Source organism: Gastrolobium bilobum, unplaced genomic scaffold (genome assembly GCF_033153095.1).
Source record: "Gastrolobium bilobum isolate Gb01-03AN ecotype WA unplaced genomic scaffold, APGP_CSIRO_Gbil_v1 utg92831, whole genome shotgun sequence".
NCBI classification, from domain to species: domain Eukaryota; kingdom Viridiplantae; phylum Streptophyta; class Magnoliopsida; order Fabales; family Fabaceae; genus Gastrolobium; species Gastrolobium bilobum.
In genome coordinates this window covers 38,598-56,245 of record NW_026897657.1, presented here as the reverse complement: position 1 = coordinate 56,245, position 17,648 = coordinate 38,598, and the positions used below count along the sequence as shown (strand labels likewise).

The following is a 17,648-nucleotide window of genomic DNA, read 5'->3' as shown; positions in this document are numbered from 1 at the left end:
TACAGTGATTTACAATTCAAGCTTTAATTATTCATTCATTTTATTTTTTTTATTTTTTAGCCTTATATGCCTTAATATCAAAACCGTAAAGTGAGCAGAAATAAGGAGATACTGGTGACAACATTTGACTTCCCAAGATACACACACAACAGGAACCATTGGAAGAAATTGAGAGATTTATCCTCCTATAGTACCTATGCTAACCGGCCAAAAGGTGTAAGAATAATAGAACAAGGATTTGCTCTTATGAATATGTATGCCACACCAAAACAGTGAGGGAAAAGAAGGAGGGTTTGAAACTTTATTCATTTATTGCATGCATTCAAGTATCACTTTATAAGACCGACCAGAATTTAAGAACATGCCACACAAAAGTTGCTTCCCAAGAGGCATATACCAACCGAAGCAGAGAGAGTGAGAGTTAGGTTCATGTCTCCTTACCTCTATACAGAACGGTCCAGGTTCCACGATTGGAGCAAGAAAGGGATCTTCAAGATTAGTGTTATATTCCTTACTCTCCCACTCTCTTAAGGGCACAACTTCAGTTGAATGCAAGAATGATTATCCACTCTTCAAAGATTAGGTTCACCACTCCTAGGTGATGGTTCACGGCTGGGCAAAAGATGTTAGGAATTGAAGTGGCTTAGGCTCTAATCTGCATGCAATTGGGAGTCATCCTCAATTCGAATAATGCAAGAGTGGACAAGGAAATTACAAAGGAGAACCTCACCTCCTCTCTGTTGGATTCGGCCGAATAGTTAGAAAGAGATGAGAATGTAATTTAGGTTCTAAACTCCTTGGTTGGTACACGGTCAAATAAGAGGAAAGAAACACACTTAAGGGTCTTGCTCTTCTCCTACGAAATTCACGATTTGAGAGAAGCTAGTGAACTGATTTTGGTTTCAGAATAGAGCTGATGAGTTTCCCACTTGTTTTCCTCCTAGTTAGTAAATAGAGTTCCTGGAATGGAAGTCTTTGTCATGAAAGGAAGTCTGGCTGAAGCTAAAAAAATGCCCAAGTGTCCCCAAGGTTAGCACAAGTGTGGCGGACATGCAAGAGAAGAAGAAGGGCATGTGGCAATCATGCAATGAAGATGAGGATCTATATGGCGGTCACACAAGGGTTGGAGGGAAGCATGTGTCACACATGCAATGGTTGAAGGCTTTTAATTTGATACCTAAAGAGTATTCATAGGCTGAATTATGTTTGGGTTTTAATACTTGTACTCAGAATTTTCTCACTAGCCTACACACGCATGTGATGGAAGAGTAAGTTGATTTATTGACCAATAAAATTTCATGCAACCTGACCTCTAGTTCCTTCATTGGTTGCATGTCTAGGGCTGAACATTTTGGTGAAATAAGGCTGAAAAGTGATGGAGATTTCAGCAAGCAATGTCAGCTCTTTATTTTCCTTCTAAGCGCATGTGAGGAGAGATAGAGTGTTTGACTTGAGACTTTTAAAAAGTGAAATTGGATCAGAATTTTTCTGATGCTATTTGCCCATTCTAGCGCACATAGCTAGAGGAATAAGGATAAGGTTTGTTCCATGTAAACAAAAGGAAACTAGATGGCACACTTGGATTGCATGGAGAGATTTTATCTTGCCACCTCATGGACATACAAGGCTGAGTTGGGTTTATCTTCAATCAGAATTTTCTGATGCTTTCTTACAAATTCCACGCCTAAAACAGAGTGAATAGAATAGGTAAACACTTGTCTTTTTCATCCTCTTTAATCGCATAAAGTGAGGGGCTGGGTGCAGATTTTTTTTTTTTGCCCAACTAGTTAATATGCAGGCTGCCCTTTTTCAGCTCATTGGTTGCATGATTTAAAATGGAAAGGTTTTGGAAGATACAACAAGTTATCAGCCTTCTCTTTTTGGTCTAACCCAACGCATGTGAAGAGGGAGAAAGATGAGAGTGATGCTAACTTCTCTTGGATAAAGACAAGCAAAGGTTCAGCCTTGTTTCTAAGTTCTATGCGTACAAAAAGGAGAGGAAATAAGAGGGGTTTTGGCCATGTGTAGGTCTTTATCCAATGGTGAGTTGCCTTCTAAGGATTCTTAGGATAAAGTGATGAGGTCAAACATTTAGGGCTGACTTGTGAGATTAAAATCTCAATTTAAACATCAGAATTTGTGACCAACTTATGCGCACATGTGTAGGAAGATAAGGGTGTAATTTTTGCCAAGTGTGAACACTACCAAACAAAGGCTGATTAGTGGGAATTACTTAGGATATTTGTAGGGATAATAGACAATGGACTTGGGCTGCACCTAGAGTTCTTTCTAAGGTCCTAAGGCTTCGGCCAACACAATGCTAGGACCAAAATGTACAACCCAAAATACTACTTAGACACTAATCCAATAACATTTTCGGTTCACATAGATCTTATTTAATATCATGTTTTCTTTTCTTTGATATACTACAGTTAATACATTCCCCTACTTTAATAATTAAAGTTTCATATGCCTAAAGTACTTACAACATTGCAATTCAACCAACTTCCTAACCAATTTAATTTCCCTTAATGGAAAATAGCTATGTAGTGCGAAAATCATACATGTATCCTCATAAAATTCGAATCTCACATAGGCATCTATATTCTTCCTAGTTTCACATATATAGCTATATATATTTTTTAATTTTACGTGGGATGTTACAATGTCCTTCTTCATTCCTGGCCACCGGGAATTTCTCTTCAAGTCTTGATACAGCTTTGTCGCACCAGGGTAGAGTAGGATCTTTGTCGCGGTTTATTGGGCCATACCATATCCTTGGTAGAGTAGGATCTGTTGCATACCGGCTTGCCTTGCCTCCGAACTTGGCCAACATCCACGACGTGTTTCACGTGTCTCAGCTTCGCAAGTATGTAGCGGATCCTTCGCACGTGGTGCAACCGGATGATGTGGAGGTTCGGGAGAACTTGAAAACTCCCGTCGGACCACTCAAGATTCTCGATCGTGGAGAGAAGCAACTGAGGAGCAAGATCATTCCGATGGTCAAAGTGCAATGGTCAGGAAGAACTCCTGAGAAGTGTACCTGGGAGCGAGAGGACGAGTTTCTCCGGCAGTATCCTGATTTTCGAGACAGGTATATTCTGATTTTGAGGACAAAATCCTAAAAAGGTGGGGTGAATGTAAGAACCCGCACCGTTAATTAAGGAAGTTAATTAATTAATTATGTGAAATTATGAAATAATTCCATAATTGACCCTAATAATTATTGAGGCTTAAATAATTGTAGTAAGTGAGTTATAATGCTGAAAATCGCTTTTCTGACAAAAAATGCAGATACCGGTTCTGCTACTCGGTATAAATGCGTACCGATGAAGTATCCTGGAAAATTATAATAAGTGCATGAATATTCCTGGAATAATATGTAGGACTGTGATTTCAAGTGTCAAGTTCAAATAATGAGAACTGGTGTTATAACTGATACTGTCTATGGAAAAGCACGTGCCGAAAAGGTGCTGCGAAAAATATAATAAAAATATGATAAATCTTGTAAAATTGAGTAGGTTCAGAATCCTAAGTTTGGGATTAAAATGCTAAGCGTAACATTTAGCGCTAATACAGTGCGATTAAAATTTAAGTGGCCTATATAAGGCCATGACACATGATCCTAGGTCAGAATTGTTACCTCCTATGTGAGTTTTGCTGAAGCTTGGTGACCATCCACCTTGCCATTCCATTCCTTCTCCATTTTATCACCAAAGACACCACATTTGATCATGGTTTCTTCTCTTGATCAATATATCTTGGTGTGAGCTACCTTGTGAGAGTGAGAGGATATTGTTTCTGAGTTTTTGCTTCTGCCTTGCGAGGTGTGAGGGGCTGAGTTTCTGGTTTTGGAGTTGTGGTGTCATATTCTTGGTGCTTGGTGCTCCAAGAAGCTACCTTTGTGAAAAAAGGAACCACCTTGTGTGCCATTTTCGTTTCTCTTCGAAGTCAGAACTTTAGAGCTGAAGTGAGAGCTCCAAGAGCATATTCTTGCTCTGTTTTGAGCTTGTGGTATGATCATCACCCTTATGCTTGAATTTTCTCTGTTAAAAATGGAAACTTGATGCATGTAATGAGCTAAAGTTGATAACCTAAGGTTGGGTAATGTTAAACACACCTTAAATCGCATGTTTGAGCTTCTATATGCATGAAATGAACCACCTTTGGGAAGGATATCTCGCGAAATGCAGAACTGCATTCTATCGCGACATATCCAGATATGGATATCCGGATATTTATATCCGGATATGGGGATCTGAATATCCGGATATTGATATCCGGATATGCCCCCGACAAATATCCAGATATTCTGGGTTTTCGAAGAACAGTAGATTACTGTTCATACAGAATTGAGTTATGGGTTTGTGGACCCTAGTTTGATGAAGTTGAACTTCTGTAACAATTAATCTAAGTCAGAATCTAATTGATTAAGGGCTTGTGGCTTTGTTGGAAGCCTAAAGACATGAAACGTAAAGGAAATGCGTTGTCTTTATATTGTGTGATTATAGAGTTGAATATTGATATGTTAATTGGTCCATAACAGATTGTGATTCTGCTGTGTTTGGACTTTGTGCTTGTGTGGACTCTTGGATTGGATAGTTAGCTTAAGAGGTAAGCTTTCGTGTCCTCGGTTTAGTCATTGTTGGTTCCACCATGTCCCATGGGGGTATGGTTATATGCATGTTGTGTTACATCCTTTGATATTTGAAATACTTTTGAGCTGTTGAGTGAAAATGCTTATGATATATATGCGGTGTTCACCCGATGGGATGTGATCCTAAGGGTAGGTACGACAGGGCGCGTACTGTGTGGATAATAGACGTATTCCTGCATTTCTCTGGCCAGTAGATTATAGCATTGACACACATGACATGATTATCTGCCATTTTTCACTATTTTAGAAATGATGTTGATAAACTGCTTTTGAACTTATATTGCACATGTAAGCGAGCTTGGGGTGGAAGATCTGTGAGGACCCCTTGTCTTACTGAGATTTCTGGTTTAGAGATCTCATCCCACGTTTGGGGACGCTTATTTCAGGTTCAGGTAATTTGGGGGCTGATGCCTCTGGCGGCAAGAGGTCGGAGCTTAGGTGATTATATTATGTTGTATGCTGACATGACTGGATTTGGATGTTGTTTATGTTTTCTGCCTTTAGTATGATATTTGAGTTGAGACTTCTGTTGGGCTTGTGCCTTATTTGGGTGAGCAAGGGGTTTGTCCATGCCGCTTTGATGTTAGTACTTTTAGTTTGAGTTGTATAAACTATCAGGGTTTGTCCGGTCTACATGTTGTAGTTCCGTAACTAGAGACTTATTGATGTTATTAATTTAATGAGGTATTTAAGGTTAGCTGTTTAATTACAATTTACATACAGGCGATGTTTTTGAAATGATTAAGTAATCAAGTTGGTAACGATAATGACGTCATAATTGAAAAGAAAAAGATATTCCGCATTTTAATTAAGCGCAGCTTAATACGATGATATGATAACATTACCGGATATATACGGGGTGTTACAGCTTACGTGGCCAAGGACTTGCTACCACGTGTGTTATGCTAAATAGCCACGTGTAGGTAAAAATTTTCAGAAGTGTGGCATTCTGGTAATATTTTGTGTCAAGAGTGGCAATTTGGTTGTTGTCCCTAAAACCTTCCACCAAAAATTATAATTTTTTATCATCTTAATCTAAATGTCTTAAGCTTCCAACAACATATTATACGCCTTCTTCTGACAAGTACAACTCAGGATATTTTCGCCATAAGGAAATTGCTTAAACTCGTCGTTAGTAAAATAGGACATTGGACACTTTAATTTTTTGGGAACGTTTCCCCACCCAGTTTATTCTCAAATTTTTATATATAATACTAGATATCTTGGGATTTATTTTGACATAATATTCATCCCGTTTTGTTAAAAAACGAATGAGTTATGAATTTTACAAACTCCATAGAGTGTGTTGTCAACAGGACAACTTCGGGTACTATTTACTCTTATTAATTCTGGGGACAATCTAGCACTAAGAAAAATCCCATCTTTTGAAACAAGAAAATAGACACCTTAAGGTTTAATTTGTTATCTCACACTCTCCATTTCGTTAAGAAATGAATGAGATATGCGTTTTCCAATTTGGGCTGAAAAGTAAGCATAATTCTTAACAACCTGAACATCCTTCACCACTTTATTCACGAAAATTCCAATTTAGGTCAGATTACTCTGAATTTTTGATATATTATACTAGACTTGTATATATTTAATTTGATACAAACCCCACTCAGTTTGAAGTTCCACAACTCCAGTTATGAATTTTACAAACATAGGTCAGTTTTGCCTTTATTTGGGTTTGTACACTTTCTAATCAACTCAATCTTGTTCCTTTTAAACAATCATCATTAATTCACTTTAAACCCTAATTTCTTATTTCATTAAATACATTATGTGCATGACTTTACCCTTACTTGGCCGATTTATTCTTGGTTTATTAACCAACACCCTTGTTTCATTTTAAACATCTTCATACATAGTTTTACTTAAAACTCATAAGCAACCACCAAAAAATATTAAACACTACAGCAAAAACGTGTTTTAGCGTTTTTTAATCTTAGCGGCGGTTTGAACCGTCGCAAAAAAATTCTGTGGCCCTTTTAAAACTGATGTAGAAATTGGCAACGTTAAATATTTCCAAGTCGGTTTCTCACAACCGACGGAATAACCGACGCTAAAAACTAAATCGACGTTATATTTGCAAAACCGACGTTAAAAAAAATAATTAAATAAAATTGTAATATTTTTAGCGGCGGTTTTGAACCGCCGCGATTCTTTAATGCTGTTTTTTTTAATATCTGCTTCTGTTTTTGGTATTTGCTGCTGCTTTTTGTTTTTGCTACTACTACTTTTTTTTTTTAGAATATTCACTCCCTCACCTTTTATTTTATAATTATTTATATCATTATAAAAAAAACATATTATTAATTGACCAAACATTTAAACCTCTGAATTTATTATCATTAAATTTATACAAAATTAAATGTAATTCAAAATAAATATAAATAATGATAATAAATTAAAAATTTCTCATCATTAAAAATTAATTGATCCAAATACATGATAAAGCAATGTAAATGTGCTTTGCAAATTTAACATTGTAATTAAAGTATCAGTAATATTACAAATGTTTAAACCTGAGTAATCTTACATATTAAGCCTAACTGAAAATTCTATATATGAAACTGAAAATGTTGAGTATACAGTCATACACGCAAGTGAATTTACTTCAGCTTGAGGAGAATAACATGGAGCAAATGCAGGGACATGCACCCAAGGTTGGTATTTCTCATCCCACACTTTCAATCGATCATCAATGCCATCTTTGGTGAAATTCCTACCACACACTTAAGCAACAACGTTAGACACAGGAAGTATAACAGAAGAATCTCATGTTGACCATTTTAATGCTTGAAGATAGCATAAGTACCAACTATGCCTAGAACCTCAAGGCAGGCATGCAAGAAGTCTCACCTTCCTTACATTCAAGGTCTCACAGTAAGTCTTGGAACCTAGTCTGAAACCAACTTTGTATTTAAAATTTCCCCCAAAATAAAGGAATAATTACAAAACTTTAGAAAATAACAAAATAAAAAAGAAAAATATAGAACTATAAGCCATTAAGACAAATAAGCTCTCCAATATCAGAAAAAGAATTAACGGTATGATTACCTCTGCAACGACAGCTTCATTGTCAAAAGGATTCATTGAGCAGGTTGAATAAATGATTCTTCACGTAACTAACTTTGTCGGTAGCTTAGGAAAAATTGAAAAAATATAATTTTTTTTTCAAATCTCAGCATTAAATTCAGAGATATCTCTTTGGCTTAATGAAACTACTAGTGGGAGAAATGGAAAAAAAAAGAAGAAAAAAGAGCGCTTGGATTACCATGATTCTCCTGTTCTTGGGCTTTATTTCTCGGACATTGATATCTTGGTTCTCGAAAGCCAGTTTGTAGACACTAATTGGACATTGTTTGTGTCTTTGAGATTGGATGTTAGAGCAAATCTGTTGTCGAATAATTAGTTAGAGCAAGACAAAAGTAATGAAATAATAAGGAAGACAAAACATACAACACATGTAGTTAAAGTCAAGCAACTTTCCCCATAGTCATATAAAAAGGATAACGCATGGAATAGTTGCTAATACAGATCAGAAGTGAATATATTTATTTTAACAAGTGACAAAACACAAAATTATAACAAGCTCACCATTCTGGCTCGCTCTCCTTTTTCTTCATTGGCTTCATCCTTAAAAATTCTATAAATCTACGGCATTCACCATGCAAGAAATTCTCATAAGGATGAACAAAGAGTACATCAAGGGAAAAAAAAAGAGCTTCGGCCCATTAATAATCATCAAGTCATGAAAATGATTCATACTACAAGTATACTTTTTTTTTTTGAAAAAAAAAAATAAGACACTGAATCTTAGCAGAAACTGCTTCGAATATAACAGCTTGTCTTTCATTAATAATCTGATGGGCTTTAAATATAGCCATAATACAAAAAGATACGAATAACAAACGAGAACCAATCTAAACTAATTTAATGGAACAACTTAACAAACCGTAAGCTAAGGATACAAATTTAAATGAATAATAAAACAGACTACTTGAACATCTAACAAACTAAATATTCAAATTTGAAATACAACAGCAATTTGAAATGCAACAGCTGCACAACAGTAATTTTTTATTTTAAATAATCAAGCAATACTAATAATAATAATAATAAATTATCGTGAGCTGGTGTAAGCAAGCTAGAGAAACTAATTGCAACCTATTGTCATTATACATGAATTAAATTGAATAGAATGCATAAACTGCAACCTAATCTCATTCATAAAATGCATAAATTAAATAGAGAGAGAAACACTAACCACTAAGACTAATAATGGTTCTTCCCTTGTCTCTATAACATTGGCCTTCCACCAAATATCCTCATCAATATCTATCTGAAACAAAAAATTGAATAGACTAATATAAATCCAAAGGGAACAAATTAAATTTTGCCCAACTATTGTACTTGTACAGCTAAAGAAAGGAGTTAACCGTCTTATATAAATAATAAAGCAATGAAGACAATAATTGACTGAGGCCTTAAATATGAAATGTTTAAGAAAGTTCATAAGCACAAGTACAATACAAATTGTACATAATGAAAGAAATAAGTACCATTATACGAATGTTGTCACGCTCTTCATCATTAAGGATGAATCTTAACTCCAAATGCAAGTCCCAAACTCCTTTCTCTAATATCAACCTGATATGAACACCTGCTAATTATTTACTACTACTTGTTAGACAGGTTTAGTCTTTGGTTGATTATAATAAAGGCCAGTTTTTGAATTGGGATGTGTATAGAAATTAACCTGCACGTGATATTTCATTCCCCTCAATATCCTGAATTTTAAAAATCAAATCATCACGGAGGCTAGTTAATGGGTTGAACAAGACAACAGAACAAACATATTATAACATAGAAATGGTCGTAACATCATATCATATAAACACGGTAGAGTTCTAAGTTAAACTTACAAGGAAAAGTTTCCCTTGTCACTAATTTGGTACTCTATTTTCCCCAAGGAAACTGCATTCATTTAATAATAACTTTGTTATAATTGGCATTTAAAGGTGTGGAGGGGAGAAGTAAGGACAAATTTTAAAAGCAAGATCAATTGCATACCCCTTATGGATGTTGATGATGATAATGGAAGATCCATGAATTCCAGTACTGTAAAATGAATAGAGAAGAAAAGTAAGAAAAAAAAAACTTAACATCTTTCATAAACTGAAATGTAAATCCATTAAACCCAACTAAAAATAAATCATTACCAAAAAAAAATGAGGGAAAAAAAATGATTTTGGAAGAATATATATGTAAAGAAAGAACAAATGCCTTGGAATCCAAAACAAATTTAATTTTGGTAAAGACAGCATAGATCCGAAGATGTTCAGAGTAAACAAAAGGATTAAAAGGTACCCAAATCGACAATAAGTCTATGGATCTAAGAAAATCATGACATAAATAATGAAAATCCTGAATTTTGAGACATTATAGAAGCTGGATTCGGCTCTTAGTTGTTGATTTTTGAATTGCTAGTGAATATGAATGATTTTATGTTTTTTTTGTTTTGGCTTATGTTTGTGGGTGCAGGTGATAATTTGATTCTTCGTCGCCGTAGTAAAGTAAATAGTAGAGTAGATAAAATCGAATTTGTTTCTTCGTCTTTACAAAAAAAGGGAGTAATTAACTGTGACACGTTCACTAACAAAAAATCCTTTTGTAGCGAATCACTTATTAATAAAAATAAATAAGCTTAATAAAAAAGCAGATTGGACATACCATTGCTATCCATAATGGAAAAGAACATTTACCCATATATATAACAGATCGTATGGTGGGCCATAAATTGGGAGAATTTTCACCTACTCTCAACTTCCGAGGACATTCAAAAAATGATAATAGATCGCGTCGTTAACGTTAATTTTAACGCGAATTTAGATAGAAAAATATAACTTTTTGGTCAATATATATATTCGTGTCTGTTCACAACACAAAGTACGAATAGTAATTGATAATTTTTTTTGATAAGGAGTTAGGATACTCAAACTTATGCTTTAGTGATTTTAATATCTTCTTCTATTTTTTTTTATACAGCAGGAAATAGAAATATTAGTCACAATATAGATTTCAACAAACTAAGTCAATGAGTCATAAAGATCTATTTATAATTTATATATAAATAAGAAAGGCACGCCTTATTATCCTTACTACTTTATAAATATACTGAATTACTTAAGAAAAAAAAAATCGTATGAATAAAAAAAAAGTATACAAATATGACACATCATTTTATGTATAGTAGTGGGGAATTATGGGACAAAAAGTAAATCCGCTTGGTTTTAGACTTGGTACAACTCAAAATCATGATTCTATTTGGTTTGCCCAACCAATCAATTATTCGGAGAATCTACAAGAAGATAAAAAAATACGAGATTGTATCACGAATTTTATAGAAAAAAATACAAGAATTTCTTCCGGCGTCGAGGGAATTGCACGGATAAAGATTCAAAAAAGAATTGATCTGATTCAAGTCACAATCTATATGGGATTTCCAAAGTTATTAGTTGAGGGTAAGCCTAGAAGAATCGAAGAATTACAAATGAATGTACAAGAAAAAGTAAATTGTGTGAACCGAAAAATCAACATTGTTATTACAAAAATTGCAAACGCTTATAGACACCCTAATATTATTGCAGAATTTATAGCCGGACAATTAAAGAATAGAGTTTCGTTTCGTAAAGCAATGAAAAAAGCTATTGAATTAACTGAACAGGCAGGTACAAAAGGAGTGCAAATACAAATAGCGGGACGTATCGACGGAAAAGAAATTGCACGTGTCGAATGGATCAGAGAAGGTCAGGTTCCTCTACAAACCATTCGAGCTAAAATTGATTATTGTTCCTATACAGTTCGGACTATTTATGGGGTATTAGGAATCAAAGTTTGGATATTTCTAAACAAAGGGTAATTAACTTTTCCTTCTCTTTAATGTTCCGTGTTTTTTGATAAAACAAAAAAAAATGAGAAATTTTATAAGATTGAATAAAAAAATTCAATAAATCATTGGATATTGATAGAATTGCTATGCTTAGTGTGCGACTCGTTGGTTTTTTTTTGATTGCTTTAAATTCAAAAAAACTAATCTATAATATGAATTTAATGAATAAAGAACTAATAACCAACTCATCGCTTTTCTTTATCCGGATCTCAAGAACTAGTAAAAATAGAAAATATAAATAAAGATTTGATATATTAGTGGATATAATTATAGCAACTTAAATTTTTCATAAACATAAAAAAGAAAAAAACGAATCTGATTCTGGGTTGTAAAGCAATAAAAATATATGGATAAATAAGGTGATGAGGTGAAAGAAAGAGAGATATATCAATGATATAAAATACGAATATGTAAAGGTCTACGCAAAAAAGGTAGTGTAATAAAGCATCAATATAAATGAAATATGAATTCATCTATAATATAGATGAATTTTTCCCTAGAACAAATAAATCAAGAGTCCCGGGTCAATATAAAAACTGAGAAGGTTGATTCCAGAAAAATTCAAATCTTATTGAAATAAAAACTTTTAAATTTAAATAGAGACTCCATTCTAGAATTAAGACCTAACCATTAATTGAGAAGCTGTGGGAACGACGAAAACTATGAATGCCTAGGATGTTTTTTCAAACAAATCTTAATGATTCATTAGATGGGATAGCGGAACGAACCAAGAAACAATCCTTTGTTTGAAAGGTTGTGGACTAACCCTACATTACATCTTAAATTGATAATGAAAGAGTAAAGATTCGCCCGCAAAAATTTAGATTTGTTTAACAATTTTTGCCAATCCGATATGATAATAAAAAAAAGATTTGTTATAACCTTATAAGATAACAACATTATTCAGTTCCATACGGATAACAAAAATTGTCTATAAGAATAGATACGAAATTATATATCAAAACTTCTAATAGACCAATAGATTTTATTATCAAATATCAAAAAATCCTGTGATTCTATTATTAATTAAAGATATGTATCTTGTTGTATAGGATTTTACCGGTTAAAGCATATATATATATATTTAAAACATATATATATTGAATAGCTTCTTTATATTTGCGAGGAGCCGTATGAGGTGAAAATCTCATGTACGGTTTTGTAATAGAGATGGTATTGAGAAACAACGTAAACAACATAGAGGAAGAATGAAGGGAATATCCTATCGAGGTAATCTTATTTGCTTCGGAAGATATGCTCTTCAATCACTTGAGCCCGCTTGGATAACATCGAGGCAAATAGAAGCGGGACGACGAGCAATGTCACGAAATGTTCGCCGGGGTGGACAAATATGGGTACGCGTATTTCCAGATAAACCTGTTACGGTAAGACCTACCGAAACCCGTATGGGTTCGGGAAAGGGATCCCCCGAATATTGGGTAGCTGTCGTGAAACCCGGCAAAATACTTTATGAAATGGGCGGGGTCGCAGAAAATATAGCTAGAAAAGCTATTTCAATAGCAGCATATAACAAAAAATTATATGATTCAACCTCAAACCCGTTTGAATGTAGCGGATAATAGTGGAGCCCGTGAATTGATGTGTATTCGAATTATAGGAGCGAATGATAAATATGAAAATAAGGGCCTCTGCTCGTAAAATTTGTGAAAAATGTCGATTGATACGCAGGCGGGGACACGTTATAGTAATTTGTTCAAATCCGAGACATAAACAAAGACAAGGATAATATTTCCACAAAAAGAGGACTTTTTTTTTTTAACCAGATGCACAGATAAAATAAATTTAGATAAAAGAAAAAAATAGTATAAATTTCAATATGAAATCATAAAAAATATGGCTAAACCTATACCAAAAATTGGTTCGCGTAAAAATGGACGTATTGGTTCGCGTAAGCATGCTCGTAAAATACCAAAGGGAGTTATTCATGTTCAAGCTAGTTTCAACAATACCATTGTGACTGTTACAGATGTTCGGGGTCAGGTGATTTCTTGGTCTTCCGCCGGTACTTGTGGATTCAAAGGTACACGGAGGGGAACGCCATTTGCAGCTCAAATCGCAGCAGGAAATGCTATTAGAATGGTAGCGGATCAAGGCATGCAACGAGCAGAAGTCATGATAAAAGGTCCCGGTCTCGGAAGAGATGCGGCATTAAGAGCTATTCGTAGAAGTGGTATAGTCTTAAATTGTATAAGGGATGTAACCCCTATGCCACATAATGGATGTAGATCTCCAAAAAAAAGACGTGTGTAAAACTAAAAATAAACATCGAAGAGATTTAAAATTCAAGAGAAAACAAAAACTACAGTGGAAGTGTGTTGAATCAAGAGTAGACAGTAAGCGTCTTTATTATGGACGTTTTATTCTGTCTCCACTTATGAAAGGCCAAGCCGATACAATAGGCATTGCGATGCGAAGAGTTTTGCTCGGAGAAATAGAGGGAACGTGTATCACAAGTGCAAAATCTGATAAGATACCACATGAATATTCTACCATAGCGGGTATTCAAGAATCAGTACATGACATTTTAATGAATTTGAAAGAAATTGTATTGAAAAGTCATCTGTATGGAACTCGGGACGCGTCTATTTGTTTCAAGGGTCCTGGGTATGTAACTGCTCAAGACATCATTTTACCACCTTCTGTAGAACTCGTTGATAATACACAACATATAGCTAACGTAACAGAACCAATCCATTTGTATATTGGATTAAAAATTGATAGGAATCGCGGATATCGTATAAAAACACTCAAAAACTTTCAAGACGGAAGTTATACTATAGATGCTGTATTCATGCCTGTTCGAAATGCAAATCATAGTATTCATTCTTATGTGAATGGGAATGAAAAACAAGAGATACTCTTTCTCGAAATATGGACAAATGGAAGTTTAACTCCGAAGGAAGCACTTTATGAAGCCTCCCGGAATTTGATTGATTTATTTATTCCTTTTTTACACGCGGAAGAGGAAAATTTAAAATTAGAAAACAATCAACACAAGAGCCACTGCGGTACCAATCAAAAAGACGGTTGTTGCTACTGGATGGCAAAATGGGTTTTGAAATTTATTAACATTTTCCAAAAAGGGTACTGTTAATAATCCCATGGGACAATCAAATAGCAAACAGTGAGTGAGAATCAAATACTACTAAAATTGAAAACAAGACTCATGTCATACTCCTTAAAGTATGTGACATTAAGTGGTCATTATTTACCCCACTTAATCATATTAGTTGCCTTGGTATTCAACTTGTCCCACCCAACGGTCTAAACTCTAAACTCCAAATTTACACAAAAGATTATCTGACATTTATTTTTTAAAAAACAATTAAACTTTATTAAATAAAAATATTAAACTTTTTTTAAATAATTCTGTATACTATACCTGATCATCTCATTAATTATCATAATATCCAAAAGAAAAAAAAAATAAATTTTACTATATTCATTAATGGAACTGAGCTTAATACCTGCTCTGGCCGGAGCAAGACGACGTTCCCCAAAATGATGACGTTTCCAGAATCATCCAAAATCTTAGCGAACTCGACACCTTTATTCCAAGAAGTCGAACCCGGTGCATTGAGTGTCCTCACAACTGGGGAAACCTTCATATTTTGCATATAAAAGATGTTCAGAACTTCTGGTAAGGACAAAACAAAAGGCTGTATAAACATATTCTTAAGATGATCATGTTAACATATTTTATCAAGGAAGAAACAAAAGAATACATATGCCAGCCAAACAATCAAAACCTATGTAATTGAGTCTAAACGGCATGACTTCTTAAAATACAGTTAGAATTAAGCACAAGGCATATAAGCTCTATTTTGTTTCCTTAACCATACCTAAAAGGCTCTCTCTCAACAATGTGGTAAAGGTGACCGGGTGCATAGAGTCTCCTTGAATCTTTGAGCATCTTCTCCTCTGGTATACATGTATCCCTCATGCACCTCAACCACAATAGGCATGGCAAACTGCCAGCCAAAGAAATCAACATTTTTTATCAGTACCAATTATCATACCATGAAAACATTAAAATTACACAAACAATGATTTTCACTAAATGGTAGAATCACCTTATCAATGAAGTCTTTTCCTATACAAGTATAGATATGTAACAGATAAGAAGGAAACTTTACATGTAAATGTACCACATTAGGACATTTCATCGAACACCTAAATTGCAAGAGAAATAAAGGATAAGAAATTTACCTGAAATGGTATATAGTATAGGTGGTGGATTTTCAATTCCGAAATTTTTCCAGAAGATCACTTGAAGGTGCAGAGAGATTTTCCTAAATTTTCACACATTTCAAATTCAGCAAACAAAAAAGGAATTATAAAGAAGACTAGGAAATCAAGTACATCACCGAAAAATGCCAATTCACATGAAGCGGAAAGTAGTAGTTTCAAAATGCCGATTACATTCTAACCTTGTTACTCTTCAAATTCGAGAATCTTTCAAAATGGAGCGAAAAAGTAAACACAATAACCAAGATTGAATCCAAAAAATTTGAAAACCAATCCAAAACCTAGAGAAGAAGATGAAGAAAGAAAATACCCATGATGGAGACAGCAGAAGCGCGCAATATCAATAGAAGAGAGTTAGGGTTTGAAAATGTTCTACTCAAACATGAATAGATGCCAATAAAGGTTCCGTCCTCATAAATATGAGCTTAGTGAGAAAATAGAAATGAAATGAACACTGGGAGACTACGAAATGTGTTTTTTGCGGAAAAGACGAAAAAATAAATAAATAGGATATGCCAATAGGATAGATACATAGCCTCTCAAGAGGTGGGGAAAATTAAATAACTTAGGGGTCGTGTTATTCACTGGATTACGGTTTTCTTGTAGTGAAACCACTTAAAATAACATCATAGGATCATGTTTACACATAACCCTAATCATTCATGAACAACTTCATATATCCTTTCCAACCATCAAAATCAAGATATATTACCTTACTTAGGTTCTTTAGAAGCTAGAAAGTATTCTCCAACATGTAAACCTCAAAACCATCCCTGAAAGCTTCTTAGACAGCCATGAAGTCTCACACATAAAGGTAGATATCTCTCAATATAAAACTCCTCTTAAGGAACTAAGACCTAAGGCTTATTCACAAGACTTCATTCTTGAAATCTCATGAAGAAACCCAACCCCTAAAGTGTTTAAAATAAAATCTCCAAGCTTGTCTTTCTTCTTTGCAAGTTCACGGCCTCAAGAGAAAAAGAAGAAAAGAAAGAAATTATGGAACACATATAAGAGGAGACATAGCCGACCTTGTAGTTAAAAATACAGTAAGTTCATTGACTTAATTTACTTAATAACTTGTCTTTCAAGTCTTTCAATTTGTCAACTTATACTTATATCTTATTGGTCCACTCATTTCTTTCCCTTTAACTAGAATCTTCGGCTGCATACAAGGAGAAAACAAAAGGAATTTAACCAACCTACTTAGTGTAAATATCATAAAGTAACCTAGTTGAATGTTTTTCTTTGCTTGCCTACAATCTTAGACTTTTCAAAGTAACCCCTCATTGGTTTATTTGTTATTCCTCTTTGACTTGCCAACACAAATTATTTTACTACTTGTTGTCATGCAAATAAAGAAAGTGGCGTAAGATGATGGTAAAGAAGCAACCGAATTTTGTTGATGGCAAATGCCCAAGTGAATTGTATTTGACTTAATTAATTCTTTAACTTTTCAACCTTCACATTCATTGGTCCATTTTCTTTAGACTTTTCAACTATGGCTCTTATTGGTTAAATAGCTATTCTTCCAAGACCAAATATTTGAATTACATTGGACTGCTAGTCAAATCATGTTCTCATTGGTTCATCTTTTAAAGTCTTTTCAAACAATACTCTAATTGGTCCATTTAATCATATTTTGACCTAATACAATTCTATTGGTTAATTATTTAATCTAACTTTGATCTGATTTTAATAATTAATCTAGACCTCTTTTGTAACAGTCCGTTGTACACCGGTATTGTTAACATTGATTATGAT

The 17,648-nt window shown here is 34.2% G+C and overlaps 3 protein-coding genes and 1 pseudogene across 18 annotated transcripts; 3 read left to right on the top strand and 1 right to left on the bottom strand.

Annotated features, from left to right (window-relative positions):
- Positions 1–7,083: 7,083 nt before the first annotated feature.
- LOC133309100 (uncharacterized) lies at positions 7,084–16,905 on the bottom strand. Of its 16 annotated transcripts, none has more exons than XR_009751276.1 (14): positions 16,597–16,905; positions 15,846–15,928; positions 15,479–15,607; positions 15,104–15,238; positions 9,737–9,784; positions 9,589–9,640; positions 9,423–9,484; positions 9,226–9,326; positions 8,931–9,005; positions 8,261–8,317; positions 7,938–8,057; positions 7,721–7,804; positions 7,523–7,575; positions 7,084–7,385 (listed from the first exon to the last, which is right to left on the bottom strand). XR_009751276.1 is itself a non-coding variant. In XM_061509842.1 (12 exons), exons 5-12 carry the CDS (start codon positions 9,771–9,773, stop codon positions 7,781–7,783), a joined length of 528 nt encoding a protein of 175 aa, XP_061365826.1. In that variant the 5' UTR covers positions 9,774–9,784; positions 15,104–15,238; positions 15,479–15,607; positions 15,846–15,928; positions 16,597–16,905; the 3' UTR covers positions 7,089–7,780. The 16 variants fall into 16 exon arrangements, 4 of the variants coding, with proteins under 4 accessions (XP_061365826.1, XP_061365824.1, XP_061365827.1 ...); XR_009751274.1 differs by having other exon boundaries at positions 7,084–7,395; positions 7,523–7,565; XR_009751275.1 differs by having other exon boundaries at positions 7,523–7,565.
- On the top strand, positions 10,566–12,750 carry LOC133309102 (small ribosomal subunit protein uS3c). Its single transcript, XM_061509845.1, has one exon. The coding sequence runs from the start codon at positions 10,929–10,931 to the stop codon at positions 11,583–11,585; it is 657 nt and encodes a 218-aa protein (XP_061365829.1). The 5' UTR covers positions 10,566–10,928; the 3' UTR covers positions 11,586–12,750.
- On the top strand, positions 13,251–13,922 carry LOC133309101 (small ribosomal subunit protein uS11c). Its single transcript, XM_061509844.1, has one exon. The coding sequence runs from the start codon at positions 13,470–13,472 to the stop codon at positions 13,884–13,886; it is 417 nt and encodes a 138-aa protein (XP_061365828.1). The 5' UTR covers positions 13,251–13,469; the 3' UTR covers positions 13,887–13,922.
- Positions 13,933–14,601, top strand: LOC133309103 (DNA-directed RNA polymerase subunit alpha-like; annotated as a pseudogene).
- Positions 16,906–17,648: the final 743 nt, after the last annotated feature.